The 26,465-nt window shown below is 59.8% G+C and overlaps 3 protein-coding genes across 3 annotated transcripts; 2 read left to right on the top strand and 1 right to left on the bottom strand.

The window, feature by feature from the left end:
* Positions 1-5: 5 nt before the first annotated feature.
* Positions 6-13,813, bottom strand: RNF115 (ring finger protein 115). The gene is made up of 9 exons (XM_069878525.1): positions 13,662-13,813; positions 9,086-9,144; positions 8,400-8,451; positions 5,839-6,050; positions 4,784-4,855; positions 3,894-3,966; positions 2,635-2,728; positions 1,376-1,491; positions 6-1,259 (listed from the first exon to the last, which is right to left on the bottom strand). The coding sequence occupies exons 1-9, from the start codon at positions 13,746-13,748 to the stop codon at positions 1,128-1,130; spliced, it is 897 nt and encodes a 298-aa protein (XP_069734626.1). The 5' UTR covers positions 13,749-13,813; the 3' UTR covers positions 6-1,127.
* An 86-nt stretch (positions 13,814-13,899) lies between these two features.
* Positions 13,900-24,380, top strand: POLR3C (RNA polymerase III subunit C). Its single transcript, XM_069878608.1, has 16 exons — positions 13,900-13,996; positions 14,847-15,014; positions 16,293-16,548; positions 17,659-17,844; positions 17,928-18,022; positions 18,521-18,625; positions 18,763-18,855; positions 19,000-19,080; positions 19,413-19,464; positions 19,554-19,614; positions 19,692-19,842; positions 20,079-20,180; positions 21,580-21,629; positions 21,715-21,864; positions 22,753-22,841; positions 24,198-24,380. The coding sequence occupies exons 2-15, from the start codon at positions 14,868-14,870 to the stop codon at positions 22,832-22,834; spliced, it is 1,611 nt and encodes a 536-aa protein (XP_069734709.1). The 5' UTR covers positions 13,900-13,996; positions 14,847-14,867; the 3' UTR covers positions 22,835-22,841; positions 24,198-24,380.
* Positions 23,193-26,256, top strand: NUDT17 (nudix hydrolase 17). Its single transcript, XM_069878378.1, has 8 exons — positions 23,193-23,267; positions 24,198-24,277; positions 24,353-24,570; positions 24,660-24,685; positions 24,765-24,857; positions 25,663-25,761; positions 25,858-25,994; positions 26,065-26,256. Exons 1-8 carry the CDS (start codon positions 23,193-23,195, stop codon positions 26,222-26,224), a joined length of 888 nt encoding a protein of 295 aa, XP_069734479.1. The 3' UTR covers positions 26,225-26,256.
* Positions 26,257-26,465: the final 209 nt, after the last annotated feature.

The following is a 26,465-nucleotide window of genomic DNA, read 5'->3' as shown; positions in this document are numbered from 1 at the left end:
TCTCCTCTTCTTTAGAAAGGCCTTTATTTGATGAAATAGCAAACCAAACACACACAGAACTCGAGTGTACGTAGTACACCGCAGACAGCGATGAAGCGGGGACACGTTGGGACGCGACCGAGCCCTCCCTCCGGCCCGGCGCCGGGCCCAGCCGGGGTTTCGGGGTCCCCACACGATGGTTTTGTGGGGGCCGGGAGCGCGGTCGGTCCTCGGACGATAAAAACAGAGTCAGAGATGGGTGAGATGTTAACAGAGGTGGCGAAAAAAAGAAACCCCATAAACAATAATCCGCAAAAATAGAGATTTTCTTAACGTTATCGGACTAAGGGAGGGTTAAATCGAGGGATCGGCCGTTAAAATGGCTACGGAGTTAGGTTTGTTTTCCTAAGGGATTCCTTAATGTGGTCCACGTGGTAGGAGGCAGCTAAGGGGCCTAAACGACTCGGGGAGAAGGGACGGGTGTGGGGACACCGGCACCCGGAGAGGGTCAGGAAAACCCCACTGAACAAAGAGTCCACGCCAAGGACAGAAAATCCCGCTCGGTGCATTCCTGCTCCCGGCACCGAAGGGCTCCGGAGCCCCTCAGTGCCTCCATCATCACCTCAGAGCCGCCCTCACTCGGATTGAAGGGAAGAGGGAGAGGGAAAAATCCTCCTGGATTTGATCCCGCAAACCTGGATCAAGGGGCAGGGAAAGGGGGCAGAGGGGAGAAGTTAAAGCTCTTCTCCTTTCCATCCCCTCCTTGGTTACAGGGAGCACTGCACCGGGGACGCCTTCCCCCTCCTCATTTCCCACTGGGAACACGGAGGAGGCCGCACGGAGCCCTCAGGCTCTCCCAAACCCCGCTCCGTGCGATTCCCTCCCCTGCGAAGCGGCCCCGTGGAAGTCAAGATTCCACAAGTATAAAAGAAATCAAGTCAAATCACTCCAAATTTAGGACTAAAGAGGCGATTCCGCTGGAGACGCGATTCGCTCGGAGATGCCAGTTTAGGTTGAGGAAGAAGACAGCGCTCGGTGCAGTGACCCCCTCCCCTGCCCCCCATTCCCTGCTATTCCTTTTTCCCCTTCGGATTCGAATACAATGAACAGCAGCAGCAGCAGCGACGCCGGCCGGAGCGCCCCGGCTGTCAGAAAGTCCATCGATCGTGTAGGTGGCTGTCGCTGTCGAAGCTGTTACTCGCTGCCGGCTCTGGGTTTGGCGTTTGCCTAGTGGAATCTTCCCCTTTTAAGCTCTTTCTGCAGACGGGACACGTGTCGTGCTGCAAGGAAAAGGCAGGAGCTGCAGGGAAAGGCCACTGGGCTGGTTTGGAAATGCCCCCGCGGGGCCTGGCTGGGAGCCGGGACAGCCCCGAGCCCCAGCCCCGCAGGCTCTTACCAGCTCCAACCAGGGCACGATGCAGTTGCTGTGGAAGAAGTGGTTGCAGGGTAACTGCCGGACCTGCTCGGCGATTGTGTATTCCTCTTTGCACACGGGACACTCCAAACCCGTATCTGGAAGAGACGGAAGAGCGAGGAGGGTGAGGAGGCAGCTTTGCCTCCCCGGGAATATGATTTCCAGCCTTTAGGAGCCATGAAGAACCCACTGGGGTGGGTAGCGCTCGCCATCAAAGAATTCCCTACGCTCTCTGCAGTGAGAAAATGAACCAAACGGCAGGTGTTTTCGCTTAGTCCTGCTCAAACTTCCTCGCCTGGATTATGAGCAGTTACGTGAGGCTGGCGGGGATGCTCCAAATGTTCCCCCTCCACCGTGGGAGACTGGAAAAATCCCTTCTGGCCTCCTTCGGATCGAGCTCTCAGCCTCCTGTGACCGCCAGGCCCGAGCTCCGTCAACCCAAACGGGCGAGACTGAGCATTACAACATGGAAATTCAGATGCTTCCCAGACGAGAGGAGCCAGAGGTATAAAAAGCATCAGGCACAAATACCTGTTGTGGAAACAGATTTTCTAATCAAGCAATTTAACAGAGCGTTTGAGCTTCCAGTACCAAGAGCGGCTTGGAGGGAACGGGATCCTCTGGGCCTTCAAGGACAAACACGGGGAGAAAAAGCCCCAGGATGAGCTGATTGCAAAACCATTAAAGGTTGTGAGAACCCCAGAGGGCCTCCAAGTTCCACACAGTGTTCCCAGAAGCAGGAACACGCCTGGAGCCTCATCTGCCAGCCCTGCCGTGAGCCAGTTTGGAAGAGGAGAAAGGAACAGGCCAAGCCCAGCTCCAGCAAGGCCAAACAACAGCACAAACAGAAGGGGTTTGGGGAAGGTAAAGCAATCGAGGGTAGGGAGGCCAAAACGGCAGCGACTGATTGCGCAGGCTCTGTGGAAGGAAGGTCTGTGATGATGGCCTGAATCCACGGCGATGTGGGAGTCCCAGGGAACCGAACGCCGGAGATGGCAGCAGCAGCAACAAAGCTCTGGGTCTCCTGAGCCAGAAAACACGAGTGTTCCCAGCCCAAGTCCACAGAGACAGTCAGGAGGATGGAGCGGCTCTGCCTTCCACCCTCCCGCAGCAGCGCTGGGACACAGCAAAGAGGCTGATCCTCAGCAGAGGGAGCGGGGAGCTCAGGATGCGCACGTCAAAGCCTCAGGAGGCGAGGGACAGGGACACAGAGGAAGAGACCGGGGATGGATTTCACTTACCGACTTGTTCCTGAGTTACTGTCACTGTCGGGAGCGAGGAGATCTTCTCCTTGTCGGCTGGGGGTGGTCCCGTGTTTTCCAACTGCCCCAAGAGCTGTGGAAAAGAAAACACGCCGTGCTCAGGAGCAGGGACATGGCTTTGCTGTGAAGAGCACAAACCCGGGGCATGGAGAGCGCTCCAGCCCATAACCAGGGGGCCAGGCACGAGCAACTCGGCGCAGGCCATTCCCTGGGGATGGTTCCAACCAGCTCCCAAAGCCCCTGAGGTGACTAAAATTGTGGCCTACCCCAGCAACATTCCCAGCCCTGGGAGCAAGCGGAGCCCGTTTCATCCTGGCTGAGCTATTCTGTGCACGAGTGACTGTTTCCTCCTCTGCAGCACCGTTTGTGCTGTTCAAACCTACCTTTCCTGCTTGCAGTCATGGAATCATGGAATGATTTGGGCTGGAAGGGATGGGATGAGCAGGGCTGCTGCTCCAGCCCCAACGGGGAGCCGAGCGGAGCCACGTATCCAGCCCCAACTTGAACTGTGACACCAGCCCCCTCGCAGGGCTCGCTCTGCTCTGCTGGGTGCGGGGTGGCAGGAGGAAGGTGCCGTCTCGGAGCGGCCGTGTGGGCTGCAGGCTCATTTTTGGGAAGCGGTGAGTAAGGCGGGTGAGACGGGCGTGTGACGCAGCCTGGGAAGCCGGGGGCTACTCCGAACGGCAGCAGATGGCTCTGCCGGGCGCTTTCAGAAGGCGTCGGCACGACACCAGCAGCCAAATTAGCTCTCGGTAAAGCAGCCGTCTGCTCTTTCAACCCCAGCGACGCCAACGCCCTGAGAGAGACTGTGTGGGGATGGGCACCCCCCAAACCTCAACGGAGCCAGACAACGGTGCCAGGGAATGGGAGCAGACTCGGCTCATCCCTCCATAAACCACAGGGGAAATGGCTCATGCCTGCAAGTTGATGAATTTGGTGAGAGATCTGGAGTTGACACTGAAGATTTTAACCGTTGGATTCTGTGGAGCTCGCTGAGAGGCACCTGCGAGCCTCACATCATGTGTGAGCTGCCCGAGACGTCACTAAGATCCTGTATTCCCAAGGGAATAAAGTCCAAGTCCTGCTCCTACACACAAGGCAGGGCACAAGCAGACAGAAAGTTCCTAATCCTCATCCAAAACCACTCAGGGCTTGTGTCCAGCAGCGGGATTGACCGGAGAGGAGCACGGATCAAAGCCCAGGGACTTGTTGCATGTGGGCACGTGCACGGCGCTTACCTGGGTGACAATGGCATCGAGGCCACTCTGTCCCCACGCATAGTCCCCAGGATTCGAGTGCAGCATGCCACTCCTGCAAAGGGAGGCAGAGAGTCAAGGAAACTGTTTTATTCACCCCAAACCAGCCCTGAGGTTCACATGATCCTCCCAGACAGGCCGTACCAGGAAAATCAATCATAGAATCACCAGGTTGGAAAAGACCCACCGGATCATGGAGTCCAACCATTCCCATCAATCACTAACCCATGTCCCTCAGCACCTCGTCCACCCGGCCCTTAAACCCCTCCAGGGAAGGGGACTCAACCCCCTCCCTGGGCAGCCTCGGACACTGCCTAATGACCCTTTCCATGAAAAATTTTTTCCTGCTGTCCAGCCTGACCCTCCCCTGGTGGAGCTTGAGGCCATTCCCTCTCGTCCTGTTCCCTGTCCCTTGGGAGAAGAGCCCAGCTCCCTCCTCTCCACAACCTCCTCTCAGGGAGCTGGAGAGAGCAACGAGGTCTCCCCGCAGCCTCCTCTTCTCCAGGCTGAACAATCTCAACTCTCCCAGCCTGGCTTCGTATGGGAGGTGCTCCAGCCCTCGGATCATCTCTGTGGCCTCCTCTGGACTCGCTCCAACAGCTCCACATGCTTCCTGTGCTGAGGACTCCAGAACTGGCCACAGGCTCCAGGTGGGTCTCCCAGAGCGGAGCAGAGGGGCAGAACCCCCTCCCTCACTCTACTGGTCCCACGGCTTTGGATGCATGCGGGGATGTGGTTTGGATTCTGGCCTACGAGGGCACTTTGCTGGTTCTTGTGGAGCTTCTCCTCCACCGAAACGGAGCTCCTGGGCACCAGAGCAGGGCTGTTCACTGGTGTGGACACCCGTGACCGAAGCCCCACGTGATACTCACCAGGAAAAAGGGTGCAGCGAGCCAGGAATTTCCGAGTTTGTGAAAAACTCCGCAAAGATCTGCTGGATGATCCTAAAGCGGGGGGAATCGAAAGAGAAAGAACAGGCTGAGCAAATAAACAGAGGGCAAAAACAGGCAGCGAAAGGTGAAACGCTGCTCTGGTTGATCACAACAACGCTGCTGCGAGAGCCAGGGCTCAGTAAATCCCCGTGGGGAAGGGCCAGCCCTTAGGCAGAGGCACAGCACTAGGGAGAAGTGATGCGCATTCACTCGAGTGTGGGAGGGCTGCGAGAGGAAATGACTGAGCTTCCCAGGCACTGACTCGCTTCCCTGTGGTCAGGGTTGGCAGAACCCACCTTTCCCACCAGGCAGCTCCAATTAGCGCCGCGGGGGAGGAAGGGCAGAGCGGCTGATGGGAAAACCTGCGTCTTCCAGGTCTGAGGGTCACCCACTGTAAGTGCCCCGACCCCGTTTTGTCAGGTTTCGAACCGCAAATCCCATATTTATCACTGATAGGGAACCACAAAATGATTTGGGTTGGAAGGGACCTCAAAGCCCACCCAGTCCCACCCCTGCCATGGGCAGGGACACCTCCCACTGCATCAGGGGCTCCAAGCCCCATCCAGCCTGGCCTTGAACCCCTCCAAGGATGGGGCAGCCACCTCTGCTCTGGGCAACCAGGGCCAGGGCCTCCCCACCCTCACAGCAGAACATTTCTCCGCAAGATCTCATCTCAATCTCCCCTCTTTCAGCTCAAAACCATTCCCCTCGTCCTCTCCCTGATCCAGAGCCCCTCCCCAGCTTTCCTGGAGCCCCTTTCAGCACTGGAAGCTGCTCTAAAGTCTCCTTGCAGCCTTCTCTTCCCCAGGCTGAACAACCTCAACTCTCCCAGCCTGGCCTCGTACGGGAGGTTCTCCAGCCCTTGCATCATTTCCATGGCCTCCTCTGGGCTCGCTCCAAGAGCTCCAGGTCCTTCCTGTGCTGAGGACTCCAGAAGGGAACACAAGGCTCCGTGTGGGATGGAGACACTTCCAGGGGGTGAGCGGGGCACTCACCCTTCGATGGCGGGAGATCTGTCGGGGCGCGAGCTGCCCCGGGATCTGTACCGCCGCGTCATGGGCAATCGCGGGGGTCGGCTGGGTCCCCAGAGGTCAGCGTGGGCTTGGTGGCCCCTCTCGTTGTCCCTGCTGTCTTGATCCAGTGAGCTGCTACTCAGGAAGGGTCGGAAGTCGGGAAAGAACATTGTGTGGTCCAAATGGTCCCAAAGCTGAGCAGGGGGAGAAAAGGGGAGAGAAAAACCACGCACAGCTCCGTCACTGGTTCCCGGTGACTCCACTGCCTGCACAGAGGCAGCAAAGTCCACCTCGACAGAAGCAAGTGAGCAAATTCATGCGGTTACCATGGTTCCTGGAAAAAAAAGAAAAAAAAAAAAAGTCTGGCAAACACACTTAATTATAGCCCAAACGAATGTGGTGTTCCACCCCCGGGAAGGCCAACACGACGGCTACGCACAGATCCCAACAAGGCAGATGTTGTTAAGCCACCCAGGGCACTGTGAGGGTCGGGTTCTCTGTCCCAGGGCTGGAATTTGAGGAGAGATAAGGCTGGACACCCAGGCGCCCGCAGTCACGGGCTCACCAAGTGCTCTGGGGGAACAGAAGCGCGGCCTGAGGAGGAGTGTCCACACCTCCAGTCGCTGGAGCCAACACCACAGGCCAGAGCAGCGTGGAACAGCCGCTAAGGAAAGGGTGTGCAGGCGTAACGCTGCTCCGTGGGCTCCGGCCACAGGAGAGAAGGTGATTCCCAGCCCTACGGAACGTTCACCTGCAAAAAGCTCCTTGTCCGAGTCCAATTCTCAGCCCTGAGCACATCCGAGCGGAAACACAGATGGAAACGGGGCACAGATCAATCGAGGGGCTCTGCGGAGCTCCCCGCCGGCAGAGACACCAAGAGGGGCAGGAAAACAGCCAGGATCCAGCCACGAGGCATCCCCATCCTGATCCACAGCTCCCAGCCAAGCTCCCTTGGCCACCCTCGCCTGCAAAACTCATCTGGTTTCATTCCTTCTGCAATTCCGTGGATTAAAGGAACAGCTGAGGAGGGCACTGGGGATTCACCACGCTGGTTTATGAACAATGAGCTCGCAGGACACAACAAATCCAGGAGTTTTGGCCAATAAACCCGCCGTGTGCCAGGCGGGACGCGCTCCATGCTGCAAAGGGGATATTTGAAGGAGCGGCGCCCTTGGATTCCCTGCGGAATTAAACGCTACCGAGCCAAACACGAGGGCTGTTCTCTTCTAGAGCCTCGCCGCGCGCCGCGACACCATCAAAGCAGCTTCGTTTCCGTCTCCCACCCAATCAGCTCCTTTTACAGGGCTCTGTCCGGCTCAATCCAGCATCGGAGGAATGGAAGAAGCCAAGTTTATGACCCGATCCCTGAATTAATGCTTCACAGACAGAGTTTTGCTTGTTCTCCTTCTGGTTACGATCCCCACAGAGCTCCGCCTGCAGCCAGGGGAGACTTTCATTTATTATTAATCCTAAAAGCCGTTTAAATTTACACATCCCAGAGCTCTTTGTAAACCAAGACCGGGGCTACGAGTGGGGATGGCTTCATCATTTATCATTTCTGGGATGCTGGGGAGCAGGAATATAAAGGCAACATGATTTTTTGGGGGAGACAAACAGGTTTGGCTGAAGAGGAGGGGAGGAAAGGCAAACCAGAGTACACAGAAGCAAACAGGAGGGATCCAGATCCAAAACATGAAGCTGAAGAGGAATTTCAACCCCTGTTTCTCATGCAGGGCCACGAGGCTTCACTGCGGCACGTGAGGAGGGCTCGGCAGCACCCCAGACCCCAGACCTTCCCGGGATAACCCCAGCTAGGAGCTGCAGCTCAAGACACCGCAGAGCAATCCCAACAGGACCAGGGAAACAGTAAAAGTCCTCAATAACCAGTCAAATGGATAACCTGGGCTCAAAGCAAGGCCTGCTGGCAGAGGAGACACACGGAAATGCTATTCCCATCTGTTTTACACAGCTCAGCCTGAAGGGAAACCGAGCTCTGAGGAACGGAGCAGGGATCTGAGCTGAAAGCCACACTGGGGTCAGGAAGAGGAGCTGCTGCTGCAGCTACGTGCCCCGGGCAACTCAGAAGAGTCTGGAGCGCGTATTCCCAGAGCTCAGCTCAGGCTGTCGGCACGCGTCCGGCTCTGTAGGTAACGGGGTAAAAAAAGACGCTTCCAGCCCTCAGCGCCCAACACCTCCTGCTCCGAATTATGGATTTTGTTATAAATTTAGACTTTTTAGACAGCTGCATTTCTGGACCAACTCGGAGCAGGGAGGAAAAGGCCCTCAGGCAGCACCACCCTGGCTGAGCATCCCAGCGCCCTTCCTTTCCTGCCCAGCCCAGCGAGGAAACCTCCGACAGGTCTCGACCCCGGAAACATCAGCGTCTCCTCAAACTCTGCCGAGTGACTCAAAGCCTTTCAGAAGATCCACTGTCCTTTTCACAAGGCAGGAAGGGAAGGTGCTTCACACGCTGCACCTGGAGCCGAGACTGGAAACGGCGTCACGACCGGTTTAAAAACCAAAAGGAAGGCCCAGAAACTCACCTCCGTGAACTGCGTGGACTGGCTGTCGTCTGTGCTGCTGCCATCTAGGAAACTGCAGAAAAAAGAGGGGAGTGAGAGTCAGCCACCCTTCCCAAAACAGCTCCCATTGGGATTAGGAGGCTCCATCATGGGATGAGCAAGCGGAGCCCGCCTGCAGGAACACGGCACGGCAATTTCCCAGCACAGAACAAGACTACGGACGTTAAAAGATGTGTGGATGGGCCAGGGATGACCTGAGCGTGGAAGAAAACTGCATTCCAGCTCTCTGGGCTCTGGAAGAGCCTCCTAATCATCGGATTGCTTGGTTGGAAAAGACTTTTGAGATCATTGAGTCCTACCGTCCCTGTCCACTACTGAATCATCCCGGAACGCCCTGTCTGTTTGTCTTTCAAACACATCGACAGCCACTTGTGTTTTCAGTCTCATCCAGCATTAATCCACCCTAATGTATAAGTAGAAGCTTTTCATAGAATCGTGGAATGGCTCTGGGGGGAGAAGGGACCTCAAAGCCCATCCAGTCCCACCCTATCCCTGCACTCCCAGATCACAGCCCCTCCCCAGCTTTCCTGTAGGCCATTTGCATTCCTTATTTTATCCTCCTCGTCCCGTTTTCAGAGGCTTCCCACGATCCCAGAGGAAACGTACGCGTGCGTCAAACCAAACGGCGCATCCACGTGCGCCTTTACCTGGAATCATCCGTGACTTCTTCAATAAAGCCGGATTCACATCTCGGGCAAGTGTACTCCTGGGAAGAAAAAGGAGACTCGTTTTAGGCCCCAAGCTTGGGATTGAAGGAAAAGAAAAAGCTCAGTTATGCTGCAGAGTCCACCAGGGGTTCCTGAGCTCCTCCACCCTGCAAAGGCACTCTGGGAATCCGAAGTTTCAGTTTCATTATGAGGATTCCAAAGCCCAGTTCCAGTGGACTTTATTGACCTCAACTGATAATCGTGGAACAGCGAATCACCCGTATCGAGATTGCGCAAGGGGAGCGGCGGATTGAGGAAAATGAAACAGAAAAGCCCAAGCCACCTGGATCCTCAGGCTTGTCTGGATCATGGGATTTGGGAAAAGAGCCATTCAGGAGGCCACTGCAAAGTCCCTTCCATTAAACTGGTGCCAGAGAGCCGAGGAGCTGCGGGTCACACAGCCTCAACGCGGAGGGAAGGCAGCTCTCGCAGGGAACTTAGAGACGCTCCGGAATATCCGAGTCAGGGGATAAATCCATTGGACATTTTCCTACTGAACCATTTTCACCGCCGAGGACTCCATGCCCAACCCAGGCTCGCTAATCACCAACGTCACCTCCGCCTGCCGCCCCGTCCTCACGCCCCAAGCGAACGATTTGGGATGTGGCGAAGGGAACACACAGCAAGTCCCACCTGCCAGGGGTTTATCCACTAGGAGAAGGAAACGGCTCGCTCCTGGAAGGAAACTTCAACACAGAAGAGGGGAAAAAAATGCCAGGACACCCAAGCCAGCCGGTTGCTCCTAACGTCCTGCCGAGCTCCAGGGCCGATCGCATTCCTGGGGCGTTATCAGAGCATCTCCCAGCCTGGTAACACAATGTCTTCGCCAAGGCAGCCCCGTGTTCACCCTCTTCGGCTTCCCCTTCCTGCCAGCTCGGTATCAGCCTCCTCCCAGCTCTCTGTTTCCCTCGGAAGGGCACACGAGCCCTCAAGACACCTCAATTCATCTCGTTCCGCTTTTCCTTCCCAAGCAAAGCCCTGGCTGCAACATCACCAGGCGCCGCGCTTACGCAGAGGCCTCGCCTCCCAGCTGGAGCAGCTTCCGAGACGGAGAAGAGCGCAGCAGGAGGCCGCCTGCAGCAGCTTCGCTCCCAAAACCCACTGGACACCCCAGCCCTGCGACGGGAGAGGGCTCACAAAGATCCAGCCATGGATTCAGTTCACGTTGGTTGCTCCTAAGCAATTCCAAGGGTTTGTTGCTCCTCGCTCCGATTTGCAGCTGAGACCTAACGACCCTGAAGAGGAGACGCCTGCCGGACTCCGCGTATCCCAGAGCCTTTCCCAAACAGCTCCTTTTCCCCCTCGAATCCTGGGGTCAGTTCTGGGCCCCTCCCCACAAGAAGGATGTTGAGGCTCTGGAGCGAGTGCAGAGAAGAGCAACGAAGCTGGGGAGGGGGCTGGAGAAGAAGAGGAGCGGCTGAGAGAGCTGGGGGGGTTTAGCCTGGAGAAGAGGAGGCTGAGGGGAGACCTCATTGCTCTCTCCAACTCCCTGATGATCCGGCGGGTCCTTTCCAACCTGGTGATTCTCTGATTCTATATTTTGTGTTCGGAGCGGGATCCGTGCTGCATTCCCACCTCACCTGCTCTCCCTGGTGCCATTTACCCCCGCGATTCGCTCCAACGCACGACAAGCAGCACCCATTCCTCTTCCCAACCCTTCAATTCATGGATGCGAAGCTAAAAAACCCAGACAGGTTATTTTTTTCCATGCATCGCCCATCAATTCCCATTATCCTCAGGGCTGGAGTTCTTTGGAACCCCCAAACTAGCCCGCTCAGCTTTTGCTTTGTTTCAGCAAAGACAAGGAGAGAAGTTGCCTGGCAGGAGTGGGAGACAAAGAGGCTGGGGGCACAGAGCTGGGTCCTGATCCCAGAAAACAGGTTTGGATTCTCCCACTTTATTCCTTTTAGTGTCACAGATCCTCCTGACAAAGACAAGAGTCGTTCCTGACCCTCAGGGAAAAGCAAAGCTCCATCCTCGCTCCTCAGGGCACATCCTGGTGCTGAGTAAGGGTTGGAAAAGTCTCTCCCAGGCGAGCCACCTGGCTCAGGAAGGGCGTGAGGAAGCTCTAGCTGCGTTTTCCTTCAAAGGGATGGAGCGAAGGAACAGGTTTGGGAACAAGCGGCGTCACCGAGAACCTGTCCGTGTGCGTCCCCACCCCACGGCCGGGACACGGACAACCAGAGCTCTCAACTCCATCTCTGATCGTGGCTCCAAAGAGGCGATTTAACATCCAGGACGTAAAATCCGGCAGCCCCAGACCCACCACAAGCTCCACAACGCTCATCCCAACCGGAATCCAGAGGGGAACAAGCGCAGAGCCCGTCGGGAGAGGCAGAACAGCCTCCAGCGAGGCCTCGACCCTGAGCTGGGTTTCTGGGCGCTCCTGAAATAGAAACTGGAGCGAGAGACGCCGGGAGAACCGGGAGAGCATCCTGCAGGGAGAGGATTCAGTGACCTCTTTCCTGCCCACGCCAAGCAGAAGGGACTTTGCTCCCAATTTAGAAGCGAAGGAAGCGGCTCCCGGCACATCAGATCCCAAAAAAGGGATGCAAAGGGGTTTTGTGGAGAGGGCCTGGAGCTCTGCTCCCAGGTTAAGCAAGAGAGAGGACTGAGGCTGCAAGAAAGCTGGAGTCCTGGGAAGGACGGGATTTGAGCTGGTTTTGGTCAGCGCTTCCTTGAAAAAGAGATGGGAATGGGGTAAAAAGAGAATGGAGCAAAATCTGGGAGGTGAGAGGGAGGTGAAGCACCTGAAGGTGAAGCTACCAGCTCCTGGGATGAAGAGGTGGGATGGATCCAGATGCAGATATCCCGAGGAAGCTCAGGAATGACCTTTTGGGATTAATGAAGCTGAAACTCCCCGCCTGCAGGAGACGCATCCCTGGCTGCAGCAGAGCAAGGACAGCAACGGAATCGGACCTGGATGTGGAGCAGCTTGCAGATATTGGCTGCCGAGACATCTTTCCTCCATCCCACACCACTCAGAGGGGCAGGGATGCAGGGAGCTGCGCGAGAGAGCTGCTCCGTTCACCTCCACCTCCTCCAAAGTCATGTTTGCAGCCCCCCGAGTTGTGTCTGTGTCCATCCTGCTCCTGCCCCTTCTTCCCAAACGGCCCCCAAACCCCAGCAAACACAGCCCAAACTCCAGCCTTCAACCCCTGAAAGTGGGAGGAGGAGAAAATCGAGGTGACCCCAGCCCAACCCTACCTTGAGCTGCTCCCTTCGAGGGGATTCGTCACCTCCTCTCGCAGCCCTTGGGGTTCCCTGGATTCGGGGGACCCCGTCTGGCTCTGCTGGGGCTCAACCTCCCCCCATCCCAGAAACCCCGCGGGCTCAGTTTAGGGGATAAAAGCGGGGAGGGGGCCCCACTGCACCCCCCGCTGCAGGGACATCAGCGCTTCCCAAAGGATCAGGGGACAAACCCGCTCCCACAGGGATGTTGAGGTGAGGGTCAAGGTGTCCTCAGGCTTTTGGGGGGCAGCAGGGTTTGAGGGGAACCCTCTGCTCACAAAGGGAGGGGAGGGGGTGGGGGCACAGAGGGGAAACCCCCACTTGTAGGGTTTGTGGGGGGGGAATGGGGGGTGAAGAGGGGGAAGAGGGGGTTAATCCCATCTGTGGGGTTTTGGGGGGCACCCTCTGCCCACAAAGAGAGGGAATGGGGTGGAGGGGGGTCACCCCTGTTTGCAGGGATGCCCACAGAAGAATGGAGGAGATGAAATAGGGGTCAACCCTGTCTGTGGGGTTTTGGGGGGTACCCCCTGTCCATAAAGGGAGTGAATTGTTTGCAGGGACCCCCACAAAGGAATGGGGGCAGCGAAGAAGGGGTCAACGCTGTCTGTGGGGTTTTGGGGGGTAGCCCCTGCCCATAAAGGGAGAGAATTGTTTGCAGGGACCCCCACAAAGGAATGGGGGGGGGGGTGAAACAGGGGTCAACCCTGTCTGTGGGGTTTTGGGGGACCCCCCTGCCCACAACGGGAGGGGAAGGGAAGGGTGGCAGCCCCTTCCCTCAAAGGGAGGAGATGGGATGGAATGAGAAGGGGGGGGGGGGGGTCACCCCTGCCTGGGGGTTTTGGGGGGCCCCCTGCCCACAAAGAGAGAATATGGGGTGGAAGGAAAAGTGGGATTGGGGGGGGGGGGAGAGGGGGTCACCCCTGCCTGGAGGTATTGGGGGGACCCCCCGCCTACAGAGGAAGAGGATGGGGGGGGGGTCACCCCTCTTTGGGGGTATTGGGGGGACCCCTGCCCACAAATCAAGGGGATGGGGGGGGGTTTCCCCCATCTGTAGGTTTTGGGGGACCCTTTGCCCACAAAACAATGGGGGGGGTGTCCCCCTACCCTCAGGGCTTTATTTTGGGGGTTAACCCCTCCCATGCCGCTCCCCCCGCCCCCTCAAAGGCACCACGGGGGGGGGGGGGGGGGGCGGGACCGCTCCCACGGTGGGGGCGGCGGCGCTGAGAGCCCCCCTCCTCCGCTCTCCCCGGTCCCCCCCGCGGCCTCCCCCGCCCCCGGCGCTCACCGGCAGCTTGGGGCTGATCTCCCCCTTGCAGCTGTGGCAGAAGAAGCGGTGCTGGGGCACGGCGGCCGCCGCCGAGGCCTCCGCCATCTTCTGCGCCTGCCGTCAGTCCTCCGCCAGGCCAGCGAGAGCTCCCCCCGCGCCGGCCAGAGCGGCTAAACCGGAACCCCCGCCCCTCCCCAGTAGGCTTCGCACTTCCGGTGCGCTCGCCCGCCGCCGAGGCCGGAGCAGCGAATGGCGCGGGTAGAGCGTCACCTCGAGGCGCGGGCGGAAGTGGAGGGCGCGGAACCGGAAGCGGCGGTTGCCATGGCGGCCGCATGGGCTGAGGCAGGGGCTGGGTGAGCGAGGGCGAGGCGAGGCCGCTCCGAGGGCTCTGGGGCGGCTCCGAGAGCCCTGATAGGAAGCCCTGGCAGTGAGGGGAGGGGGCATCCCGGCTGGGAGGGGCACGGGGATCCCATCCTCTGTGACAGGGCCGCCCCTTGGGATGGGGGCGCACCCATGGGTCCAGGCCTTGCCACCCCCCAGGAGGAGACAACCCCCTCCTCCATCCCACTTCTTCTCCTTCCATCCCCTCCCCTCCCCTCCCTCTGTGGGCGGGGGGTCCCCCCAGTATCTCCAGGCAGGGGCAATCATCCTCCCCCCCACCCCCAATCCCACTTCTCCTTCCATCCCATATTCTCTCTTCATAGGCAGGGGGTCCCCCCGAAACTCCCAGGCAGGGGTGACCCCTCTCCTCTTCTCATTCCATCTCATCTCCTCCCTTTGAGGGAAGAGGCTGCCACCCTTCCCTTTCCCCTCCCTTTGTGAGCAGGGGGGACTCATCCCAGCTGGGAGGGGACAGGAGGACCCCAGCCCCCTTGACAAAGTGGCTCCTTGGGATGGGGGGGCCCTACGGATCCAGGTCCCAAAGGAAGGGCTGCCAGCCCCGGGAGGGGACGTGGGGACCCCCAATCCCTCTGATAGAGGTTCCAGCCCCCTCGAGGAGGGGAGCAGGGACCCCAGCCCCCCCCAGGACAGGACCCAGAGCAGCCGTGTGTGTCCCCTCACCCCCTCTGCCGTGCCAGGCGCTGGTTTCCAGCTGCTCTCCCGACGTCTCCCCATTCCAGGACGGATCACGGATGGGTTTCCCCCCACCCCTGCCCTCCCACCCCCCAAAACCAGCTATAAGGCCTCTGCGCTCTTCCCCAGGGCGTCCTGATCCGTGTGGCGATGACTCAGGCGGAGATAAAGCTCTGCTCCCTCCTGCTCCAAGAACATTTTGGGGAGATCGTGGAGAAGATAGGGACGTACCTCATCCGGACGGGCGCTCAGCCACTGCGGGCGATCGTTGCTGGCACCGGGCTGCTGCTGGATCAGGTACGGCTCCAGCTCACCTGCGGCCCTGTAACGCGGCCTGGAGCGCTCCCACCTCAGACCAAGTTCTCCGGCGCCACCACTGCTGCTCCCGAAGGGAAAACGGGGCAGGAAAAGCTGGAGAAGGACAAATTTGAGAGGTTCAATTCATAAAAAATCAGGTTGTTTTTCTAAAGCGGGAGAGATGGTTCGTTATTTCACTTAATGAGGAGAGCGTAACCCCAGCTTCTCTGTAGGTTTGATGTCTTTATCCGTGGTTCGGACGAGGGGATTGAGGGTTTGCAGAGGGATCCAGGCTGGATCCATGGATGGAGGGCAGGAGGATCTGCAGAGAGATCCAGGCTGGATCCGTGGATGAAGGGCAGGAGGATCTGCAGGGGGATTCAGGCTGGATCCATGGCTGGAGGGCAGGAGGATCTGCAGAGGGATCCAGGCTGGATCCATGGCTGGAGGGCAGGAGGATCTGCAGGGGGATCCAGGCTGGATCCATGGTCAGAGGGCAGGAGGATCTGCAGGGGGATCCAGGCTGGATCCATGGATGGAGGGCAGGAGGATCTGCAGGGGGATCCAGGCTGGATCCATGGATGGAGGGCAGGAGGATCTGCAGAGGGATCCAGGCTGGATCCATGGATGGAGGGCAGGAGGATCTGCAGAGGGATCCAGGCTGGATCCATGGCTGGAGGGCAGGAGGATCTGCAGAGGGATTCAGGCTGGATCCATGGATGGAGGGCAGGAGGATCTGCAGGGGGATCCAGGCTGGATCCATGGATGAAGAGTAGGAGGATCTGCAGAGGGATCCAGGCTGGATCCATGGTCAGAGGGCAGGAGGATCTGCAGGGGGATCCAGGCTGGATCCATGGCTGGAGGGCAGGAGGATCTGCAGGGGGATCCAGGCTGGAGCATGTCTGGAGAAGGAAGCAGATCTGGGAAGGATCGGAGCCCAGGGGTTGTGGGAGCGGTGAGGGCCCTGGGGCTGTTTATTCTGGAGAAGAGAAGGCTGAGGGGAGACCTCATCGCTCTTTGAAGATCCAGGTTGGGGTCAGGCTGGGGTCGGGCCCTTTTTCCAAGGAACAAGTGATAGGATGAGAGGGAACAGCCTCAAGTTGTGCCAGAGGGAAGTTTAGGTTGGATATTGGGAACAATCCTTCACTGACAGGGTGGTGAAGCCCCAGCAGAGGCTGCCGAGGGCAGCGGGGGCGTCCCCAGCACAGAGCGGTTCACAAACCGTGTGGCTCTACCAGTTTCTCTGTCCGTATCCGAGCCCCGCTCCGCCTCCGGCAGGTGAAGAAAGCCCTCTGCGTCCTCATCCAACACAACCTGGTGACCTACCAGCTGCAGAAGCGAGGATTCGTGGAATATGAGGCCCAGTGCAAGCGGGTGCTGCGCATCCTGCGCTACCCACGCTACATCTACGCCGCCAAGACGCTCTACGGCGACACCGGAGAGCTGCTGGCCGAGGAGCTGCTCCTCAACGGGCAGATGACCATGAGCGCCCTGGTGAAGAAGGTGGCCGACCGGCTCACTGAGACCATGGAAGGTGAGAATCTCCTTAGAAAAATGAGATCTGAGAGCAGGAGGTGGTGGAGCGGTTGGTGGAGGCCAGTTTTGCTCAGGGAATGCGGTACCTGAGACTCTGTGGGAGTGGGAACGTGGAGAAGGAGCTGCCCAAAGCGGCCTCACTGCTGGAAGGATTGGAAATGCTGCTTCTCATCCCGATCCAGCTCATCCATAGCAGTTCTCTGAGGACTGTGGCATTATCGTGGGTGGGAGTGTGGGTCTGCTGGAGGGTCGGGAGGCTCCAAAGGGATCTGAACAGGCTGGATCCATGGGCTGAGAACAACGGCAGGAGGGTTAACGAGGCCAAATGGCGGGTCTTGCCCTTGGGGCACAACAACCCTGAGCAGCTCCAGCCTAGGAGAAGTCTGGCTGGAAACTGCCTGGAGGAGAGGGACCTGGGGGGGTTGGTTGAACAGGAGCCAGCAGGGGCCCAGGGGGCCAAGAAGGCCAAGGGCATCTTGGCTTGGATCAGACCCGGCGTGGCCAGCAGGGCCAGGGAGGTTCTTCTCCCTCTGGCCTCGGCCCTGGGGAGACCGCTCCTCGAATCCTGGGGTCAGTTGTGGGCCCCTCCCCACAAGAAGGATGTTGAGGCTCTGGAGCGAGTCCAGAGAAGAGCAACGAAGCTGGGGAGGGGGCTGGAGCGGCTGAGAGAGCTGGGGGGGTTTAGCCTGGAGAAGAGGAGGCTGAGGGGAGACCTCATTGCTCTCTGCAACTCCCTGAGAGGAGGTTGTGGAGAGGAGGGAGCTGGGCTCTTCTCCCAAGGGCCAGGGGACAGGACGAGAGGGAATGGCCTCAAGCTCCACCAGGGCTGGACATCAGGAAAAAATTTTTCACGGGAAGGGTCACTGGGCAGTGTCCGAGGCTGCCCAGGGAGGGGGTTGAGTCCCCTTCCCTGGAGGGGTTGAAGGGCCGGGTGGACGAGGTGCTGAGGGACATGGGTTAGTGATTGATGGGAATGGTTGGACTCGATGATCCGGTGGGTCCTTTCCAACCTGGTGATTCTGTGATTCTTTGATCACGTTCTCTGGAGCCGCAGGAACAGCACTGAGCTGGCAGAGCTCGACACCGCTCTCTCTCTCCTCTGATCCAGATGGGAAAACCATGGATTACACAGAGGTTTCCAACACCTTTGTGCGCCTGGCGGACACGCACTTTATCCAGAGGTGCCCGCTGGTCTCCGAGAGCTCCGAGGGCTCTGAGGCGCCGCGGCCGGCTGCGCCCACGCTGGTGATCAACGAGAAGGAGATGTACGCCGTGCCCCGGCTGAATCTTGTTGGTGAGCAGCCCCGTGGGGGTTTTGAGGAGCACTCGGACACCGTAACGGCTGTTTGGAGCAGGAAACATCGTCTCCTTCGACAGGGAAAGGGAAGCGGAGACGATCATGTGAGGAGGACGCGGAGGAGGGCAGCGAACCCAAGGCAAAAAAGCAGAAGCGAGGTGGAGAGAGCTCTGAGGTACCGGGAACGTCATCCGCAGAGTTGGGAAGGCACAGGATGCTCTCCTGCAGTTTTTGGGGCTCCTCTTCTTTGGTTTTTGTCAATCCTCAGTTTTTGGGGCTCCTCTCTCTCTGTTTGGGGGCTCCTGTCCCTCAGTTTTGCGGTTCCTCCCTCAATTTGGAGCTCCTCTCCTTTGATTTTTGTCAGTCCTCTCTCGGTCTTGGAGCTTCTTTCGCTCAGTTTCAGAGCTTCTCTCCATAAGTTTTTGGGGCTCCTTTCCCTCAGTTTTGGAGCTCCTCTCTCTTTGTTTGGGAGCTCATCTCACTTGGCTTTCGGGGCTCCTCTCCGTTTTGGAGCTTTTCTCCCTCAGTTTTGGAACTTCTCTCCCTCGGTTTTGGGGCTCCTTTCCTCTGTTTCTTGTGGGCCCTTTCCCTCAGTTTTGGGGCTCCTCTCCCTTGGATTCGGGGCTCCTCTCCCCAATTTTGGGGGTTCCTCTCTCACTGTTCCCCCCCTCAGCCTCCGCCTGACGATGGCATTTACTGGCAAGTCAACATCGACCGCTTCCACCAGCATTTCCGAGACCAGAGCATCATCAGCGCCGTGGCCAACCGCATGGATCAGGTGTGTGGGATTCCCGGGAGCCCGGAGAGACCCTGATGATCGTGAGGGGAAGGTTTTAAACCCCAGGCAGGCGGGGAGAAACCCAGGACTCCGCTTCTCCCACACCAAGAGCTGTTTTCCCTTCCTCCCCAAACCAGACCAGCAGCGAGATCGTGCGGACGATGCTGCGGATGAGCGAGGTCACCACGTCCTCCGGAGCGCCGTACACCCAGCCGCTCTCCTCCAACGAGGTTGGTTTTTGCGTAGCCGAGGCCGTTCTCCGCTCACACGGCTCCGTTCTGGGTCCGGATCGGGACAGAACAGCCTGCCAAGCCCCTGTAGATTTAGAGAAGCCGGTTACTCCATTTCTCCCACCCTGTTTTTCCGCCCCGTAGATATTCAGATCCCTCCCAGCCGGATACAACATCGGGAAGCAGGTTTTGGATCAGTACCTCACCCTGTTAGCGGATGACCCGGTAAGGAAGGCGGCTTATCCGGGCTTCCAGAACGCCGGAACTGGGCTGTGGAAAGGAATTAAATCCTGCTGGATGGCAGCTCCTCGCCTGTGCCGCTCGCTGCCTCCCTTCAGCTGCGCACCAGGGAGACCTCGGAGCGAGGGAAAAGCCCTTTTCCACTGCCTCTAGAAGTGTTAAAACTTGCAGTCAGTGTTTCAGGCTGTTAAGATCAGCGATTTTTTTTTTTTCCATAATACCCCTGTATCCCTTTTTACACTCAGGCTTTGTTGAAAATTGGGATTTTTATTACTTCAGGTTGCCCTGAATTATTGTTTTTTCCTCTCTTCTTGCAGCTGGAGTTTGTGGGTAAATCCGGGGACAGCGGCGGGGGCATGTACACTGTCAGTATCCTTTGGAACGGAACCACCTGACCCAGCGTTGTCCCCTCCCTAACGCGATTCCCGGTTTTACCCCTTGACCTTGACCTCCTCCAGATCTCCACAAGGCCCTGACGTCCCTGGCGACGGCGACCCTGGAGTCCATCGTGGAGGAGAGGTGAGGCCCACCCTTCGGAGACCTCTCCCCCGCTTCCTCGCTTCCATCCGCTCATTCCTTTCCCTCTCCCCGCTCAGGTTTGGTTCCCGCTGTGCCAGGATATTCCGCTTGCTCCTGCGCAAGAAGCATCTGGAGCAGAAGCAGGTGGAGGATTTTGCCATGATCCCGGCTAAGGAAGCCAAGGACATGCTCTACAAAATGCTCTCGGAGAACTTCGTGTCCCTGCAGGTGAGCGTGCGCACCCGGGGCTGGAGAAGCGATGGATCTGGAGGCTTCGGAGATCTCGGAGCCTCTTCCAAGCAGGAGCGAACGTTGCTCTCTTGCTTCCCCCAAAACGACTCTCCTGGGAATGAGCATTTCCAAGCATGGCTCCCGTGAGCCAGGGATGCTGGCAACACCTCCCGTGGTTCCGTAGGGACGTGTGGCACGGGGAAGCCCTCACCCCTGCTCTCTCCCACCGGCAGGAGATTCCCAAGACTCCCGACCACGCGCCCTCTCGCACCTTCTACCTCTACACCGTCAACGTCCTCTCCTCCGCACGGATGCTGCTGCACAGGTGCTACAAGGTACGGCCTGGGCTGCGTGTGGACATCCCTGGAGACCCACCAGCGACTCTGCTCGCTCCACCTGGCCCCAGAGCCACCAGCACTGCTCTCAGCCCTGTCAGGTCCTCATCCACACCAATATTCCTGAACGGGGGCGGAAATCCAGGCACCCCAAGTGTGATCCCACTCCGTGTGGTGGAGCCCAGTAGTGCTCCACCACCACCATGTCTGCTTCTCCTCCTCCTCCACCACCACCATGTCTGCTTCTCCTCCTCCACCACCACCATGTCTGCTTCTCCTCCTCCTCCACCACCACCATGTCCGCTTCTCCTCCTCCACCACCACCACGTCGTCTTCTCCTCCTCCTCCACCACCACCATGTCTTCTTCTCCTCCTCCTCCACCACCACCATGTCTTCTTCTCCTCCTCCTCCACCACCACCATGTCTGCTTCTCCTCCTCCACCACCACCATGTCTGCTTCTCCTCCTCCACCACCACCATGTCTGCTTCTCCTACTCCTCCACCACCACCATGTCTGCTTCTCCTCCTCCTCCACCACCACCATGTCTGCTTCTCCTCTTTCTCCACCACCACCATGTCTGCTTCTCCTCCTCCTCCACCACCACCACGTCTGCTTCTCCTCCTCCACCACCACCATGTCTGCTTCTCCTACTCCTCCACCACCACCATGTCTGCTTCTCCTCCTCCACCACCACCACCACGTCTTCTCCTCCTCCACCACCACGTCTTCTTCCCCTCCTCCTCCACCACCACCACGTCTTCTCCTCCTCCTCCACCACCACCATGTCTGCTTCTCCTCCTCCTCCACCACCACCACGTCTTCTTCTCCTCCTCCACCACCACCATGTCTTCTCCTCCTCCTCCACCACCACCATGTCTTCTCCTCCTCCTCCACCACCACCACGTCTTCTCCTCCTCCTCCTCCTCCACCACCACATCTTCTCCTCCTCCACCACGTCTTCTCCTCCTCCACCACCACCACCACCACATCTTCTCCTCCTCCACCACCACCATGTCTTCTCCTCCTCCTCCTCCACCACCACCACGTCTTCTCCTCCTCCTCCTCCACCACCACGTCTTCTCCTCCTCCACCACCACCACGTCTCATTCTCCTCCTCCTCCACCACACATAGTTCTCCTCCACTGCCACATGTGCTTCTTCTCCTCCTTCTCTTCCTCCACCATGCAAAGTTCTCATCCTCCTTGTCCTCCATCACCTCACATGGTTGTTGTCTTACTTCTTCCTCATGGCGCGGTTCTCTTCCTCCATCCTGGGTCTCTCCCAGATGGTGTCACCGGTTCCACCAGTCATTTCGGATTTTGCTGCTGGAACACGGGCTTCTCCCTCTGTGCCGTCTCCAGCGCTGACTCTGTCCCACTTCTCTTGCCTCTTCCCAGAGCGTGGCCAACCTGATGGAGCGGCGCCAGCACGAGACCAAGGAGAACAAGTGAGTGCTGGGACTCATCGTGAGGCCAGGGAGTGGGTTTGAGGTGGCCGATCCCACCGGTTCCTGGCCTGTCCCCCATCCGCAGGAGGCTGCTGGAGAAGTCGCAGCGCGTGGAAGCCATCCTGGCGTCCATGCAGGCCACGGGCGCCGAGGAGGCGCAGCTGCAGGAGATCGAGGAGATGATCACGGCCCCGGAGCGCCAGCAGCTCGAGACCCTCAAACGCAACGTCAACAAGTGAGGGACGGGGACACGGGAGGATGGGGACAGGGATTGGGTGGGGACAGGGATGAGGACAACAGCACAGTGGCACCGGCATGAGTTTACTACAGCCTAGGAGAAGTCTGGCTGGAAAGTGCCTGAAGGAGAAGGACCTGGGGCTGTTGGTTGAACAGGAGCCAGCAGGGGCCCAGGGGACCAAGAAGGCCAAGGGCATCTTGGCTTGGATCAGACCCGGCGTGGCCAGCAGGGCCAGGGAGGTTCTTCTCCCTCTGGCCTCGGCCCTGGGGAGACCGCTCCTCGAATCCTGGGGTCAGTTGTGGGCCCCTCCCCACAAGAAGGATGTTGAGGCTCTGGAGCGAGTGCAGAGAAGAGCAACGAAGCTGGGGAGGGGGCTGGAGAAGAAGAGGAGCGGCTGAGAGAGCTGGGGGTCTTTAGCCTGGAGAAGAGGAGGCTGAGGGGAGACCTCATTGCTCTCTGCAACTCCCTGAGAGGAGGTTGTGGAGAGGAGGGAGCTGGGCTCTTCTCCCAAGGGCCAGGGGACAGGACGAGAGGGAATGGCCTCAAGCTCCACCAGGGGAGGCTCAGGCTGGACACCAGGAAAAAAATTTTCACATAAAGGATCACTGGGCAGTGTTGATCGCTGGAGGTTGAGTCCCCTTCCCTGGAGGGGTTTAAGGGCCGGGTGGACGAGGTGCTGAGGGACATGGGTTAGTGATTGATGGGGATGGTTGGACTCGATGATCCGGTGGGTCCTTTCCAACCTGGTGATTCTGTGATCCTAATGGGAACAGCGATGGGGCCAGGGTCACGCAGCGATGGGCACAGCGGGACAGTGACTGAGGACGGGGTCAGGGTTGTGTGTGTGTCCCCCCTCCCATCACCTCCCCCCCTCCTTCCCCGCAGGATCGACGCCAGCGAGAGCCAGGTGGACGAGACCATCTTCGTGCTGGAGTCCTTCATCGCCAGCACCGTGCGGGGCCCGTGACCGCGGGGTTTGTGGCGGGGGGGGGGGGGCGGTGGTTACGGGGCGAGGTGCGGATTGAATAAACGGGACCTACAGCCGCAGCCCCGGGGTCCGCTTGGCGGGGCGGGGGGGGGGGGCGGGTGGCAGCCGGTAGGGGGCGCGCTAGGCCACGCCCCTTCTCTTAAAGCCACGCCCCCAGATGAGTGAATCGTTTGGCCACGCCCCCTGGGGCGGAGCATTCATTCATTGGCTACGCTGCTTCCCACGCGTGGCCACGCCCCCTCATTTGCATGGCCACGCCCACCACTGGGATCTGAGAATTGGGAGTCCAGCGGAAGCCACGCCCCCTTTCGCGGAAGCCACGCCCCCCGCAGCGCCCATGGCGGGAGCGGCGCGCGTGCTCGTGCACGTGCGGCGCGGGGGGGGAGTGGGGGGGCCGGCACCGTTCGGACAGGTAGGGGGGTGGGGGAACACACAAGGGGACAAGGAGGGAGGGGGAGGGGGGAGGAGGAGGGGGTGACACCCCCTCAAGGCCATGCCGGCACCCTGGTGGCCACCCCTGGGCCGTGGCTGTGGCCGTCTCGGTGCCAGGGCGGTAGCCATCGCAGCCCTGCCGGTAGCCATCGTAGCATGGTGACGGTGCCATCGTAGTGGCCGTCACAGCAGCTCTTGCAGGGCCGTGGCAGTGGCCATTGCAAGGGCCAGCACGGTGTGTGGCTACCATATAGCAGGGAGGTGGCCATCGTGGTGCCGTGGCTACCATAGGAGCCACGTAGTTGGGGCACAACAACCCTGAGCAGCTCCAGCCTAGGAGAAGGCTGGCTGGAAAGTGCCTGGAGGAGAAGGACGTGGGGGTGTTGGTTGAACAGGAGCCAGCAGGGGCCCAGGGGGCCAAGAAGGCCAAGGGCATCTTGGCTTGGATCAGACCCGGCGTGGCCAGCAGGGCCAGGGAGGTTCTTCTCCCTCTGGCCTCGGCCCTGGGGAGACCGCTCCTCGAATCCTGGGGTCAGTTGTGGGCCCCTCCCCACAAGAAGGATGTTGAGGCTCTGGAGCGAGTGCAGAGAAGAGCAACGAAGCTGGGGAGGGGACTGGAGAAGAAGAGGAGCGGCTGAGAGAGCTGGGGGGGTTTAGCCTGGAGAAGAGGAGGCTGAGGGGAGACCTCATTGCTCTCTGCAACTCCCTGAGAGGAGGTTGTGGAGAGGAGGGAGCTGGGCTCTTCTCCCAAGGGCCAGGGGACAGGACGAGAGGGAACGGCCTCAAGCTCCACCAGGGCTGGACATCAGGAAAAAATTTTTCATGGGAAGGGTCACTGTGGATCCTATGTGGCCGTCATGGTGCTGTGGCGGTGGCCGCACCAGCCCCACCCTGTCACCTCCGCCCGCAGAGCGTCACGGGCACCCTCTGCCCGGCACACGAGGACGCGGTGCTGGTGAACTGCCGGCTGCACGGTGACCGCTTCATTCTGTCGGCCCAGCCCTTCCCCGGCTCGGTGGCCGCGCTGCTCAAGGTTTGTGGGGACCGGTGACCCCCCCCCTGCAGTGCCCTCCCTGTCCCCTACCATCCCTCCACCCTGCAGAGACCCCCCTTCTGCCCCGCCAAGCGCCTGGGCCAGCGGGGCGAGCGGCCGGTGGCCACGCTGGAGGGCAGCGGGGTGGCCGTGGGGGTGGCCACCCTCCTGCAGGCCAGCGGTGGCCGCATCCTGCTCACCCGCCGCGCCCGCCGCCTCAGCACCTTCCCCGGGCTCTGGGTGCCACCCGGTGAGTCCCGGGGGGGTGTGTGTGTGTGTGAAAAAATAGGGGGGCTAGTTCCTCTGGGGGTTCCCTAACACGCTGTGACCTCCTCGCAGGGGGAATGGTGGAGCCAGGCGAGGAGGTAAGGGGGTGCTGGGGGGGTAGTGGGGGTGCAGGGGGGGTAGTGGGGGCTGTGCCCTGACCCCCCGGCTCGGCCGCAGTTGCTGGGCGTGGGGCTGCGGGAGCTGCAGGAGGAGACGGGGCTGCGGCTGCGAGCGGGGGGCTTCTCCTGGAGGATGCTCGGCCTCTGGGAGGTAACTGTGGTGGGGCAGGAGCCCAGTGTGTGGGGCCGGGGGTGCCCGAGGGGCTGGGGAGACTCTGGGGTCCCCTCCCATGGGGCTGGGGTGGCTTTGGGGTCCCCTCCTGTAGAGCTCAGGAGGCTCTGGGGTGCCCATGGGGCTGGGGATCATCCTGGGGTCCTCTCCCATGGGGCTGGGGTGTCTCTGGGGTCCCCTCCCGTAGAGCTGAGGAGGCTCTGGGGTGCCCATGGGGCTGGGGATCATGCTGGGGTCCTCTCCTATGGGGCTGGAGTGGCTTTGGGGTCCCCTCCTGTAAAGCTGAGGAGGCTCTGGGGTGCCCATGGGGCTGGGGATCACCCTGGAGTCCTCTCCCATGGGGCTGGGGTGTCTCTGGGGTCCCGTCCCGTAGAGCTGAGGAGGCTCTGGGGTGCCCATGGGGCTGGGGATCATGCTGGGGTCCTCTCCCATGGGGTTGGGGTGGCTTTGGGGTCCTCTCCTGTAGAGCTGAGGAGGCTCTGGGGTGCCCATGGGGCTGGGGTCACCCTGGAGTCCTCTCCCATGGGGCTGGGGTGTCTCTGGGGTCCCCTTCTGTTCTCTGGGGGATGTAGTTGAACCCAGGGTGTCCATCTATGGAGCTGAGGGGTGGCTTTGGGGTCCCCTCTGGTGGGGCTGGGGAGGCTCTGGGGTCCCTTTCTGTGGGGCTGGGGGTGCCCATGGGGCTGGGGGTCACCCTTGGGTCCCCTCCCGTGGGGCCGGGGATGCCCGTGGGGCTGGCTGGTGGCCCCCGTGGTCCCCACCAGTGGGGTGGGGGCTCCCCCAGTCCGTGTTTCCGGCGCTGCTGAGCTGGGGGTCCCCGAGCCGTCACTCCATCGTGGCGTACCTGCTGCTGCGCTGCGCCGAGCCCCACGAGCAGCTCGAGGTGAGCACATCGTCCCCCCCGGGAGCGTCCCAGTTCATCCCAGTTTATACAAGAGGGGGGGTGATTCCCCATCCTGAGCTCTGGGTTGGGGTCCAGGCCAGGATGCGCCCCAGCGAGAGCGAGGTGAGCGCCTACGCTTGGTTGGAGCCCCCAGTCTTGGCGGCTGTCGCAGCCACGGAGGACGGAGCGGAGAATTTGGGAAGCATCCCCCATGCGCTGCCGGCTTCGATCCCGTAAGGATGGGGACAAGGGGGACGGCACCCCAGGCCCTGCACAGCTCCCTGATCCCATTCCCTCTCCCAGCATCACGGAGCTGAGCGACGGCGGCGCCCGCAGCACCCGCATCCCGACCCAGATCCTGCTGCGCACCATCCCGACCAAAGGCGACGACGTGGAGCGCGTCAGCACCGGCACCAAGTTTGCCCTCCGGCTCTGGCTGGATTCGCTTGGGAAGCAGGAGTGACTCCGGATTCAAAAGGGAATAAAGTCACTGCCTCTAGAGACTGGAGCAGGATGGGATGCGAGGGGAGCCGGGAGGGAGCCTGGATTCTACTGGCCCAGGAAGGGCAAGGAGAGGACAGAGGGACACGGTTGGGGAATGGCTTGACTGTCAAAATCACCAGGTTGGAAAGGACCCACCACATCAGCGAGTCCAACCATCCCCATCAATCACTAACCCATGGCCCTCAGCACCTCGTCCACCC

This window comes from Phaenicophaeus curvirostris, chromosome 29 (genome assembly GCF_032191515.1).
Source record: "Phaenicophaeus curvirostris isolate KB17595 chromosome 29, BPBGC_Pcur_1.0, whole genome shotgun sequence".
Lineage (NCBI taxonomy): Eukaryota > Metazoa > Chordata > Aves > Cuculiformes > Cuculidae > Phaenicophaeus > Phaenicophaeus curvirostris.
Note: the sequence above shows the minus strand (reverse complement) of the source record. Positions and strands in the feature narration are given on the sequence as shown.

Coding starts and splice junctions, on each gene's coding strand:
- RNF115 (XM_069878525.1), bottom strand. CDS start 13,748: ATGGCGGAGGCCTCGGCGGCGGCCGCCGTGCCCCAGCACCGCTTCTTC. Junction 8,452..9,085: donor GAAGTCACGGATGATTCCAG/GTAAAGGCGCAC, acceptor TTTTTTCTGCAG/TTTCCTAGATGGCAGCAGCA. Junction 1,260..1,375: donor TCGTGCCCTGGTTGGAGCTG/GTAAGAGCCTGC, acceptor TTTTCCTTGCAG/CACGACACGTGTCCCGTCTG.
- NUDT17 (XM_069878378.1), top strand. CDS start 23,193: ATGGCGGGAGCGGCGCGCGTGCTCGTGCACGTGCGGCGCGGGGGGGGA. Junction 24,858..25,662: donor GGATGCTCGGCCTCTGGGAG/GTAACTGTGGTG, acceptor GGGCTCCCCCAG/TCCGTGTTTCCGGCGCTGCT. Junction 25,995..26,064: donor GCGCTGCCGGCTTCGATCCC/GTAAGGATGGGG, acceptor TCCCTCTCCCAG/CATCACGGAGCTGAGCGACG.
- POLR3C (XM_069878608.1), top strand. CDS start 14,868: ATGACTCAGGCGGAGATAAAGCTCTGCTCCCTCCTGCTCCAAGAACAT. Junction 19,843..20,078: donor AGAACTTCGTGTCCCTGCAG/GTGAGCGTGCGC, acceptor TCCCACCGGCAG/GAGATTCCCAAGACTCCCGA. Junction 20,181..21,579: donor TGCTGCACAGGTGCTACAAG/GTACGGCCTGGG, acceptor GCCTCTTCCCAG/AGCGTGGCCAACCTGATGGA.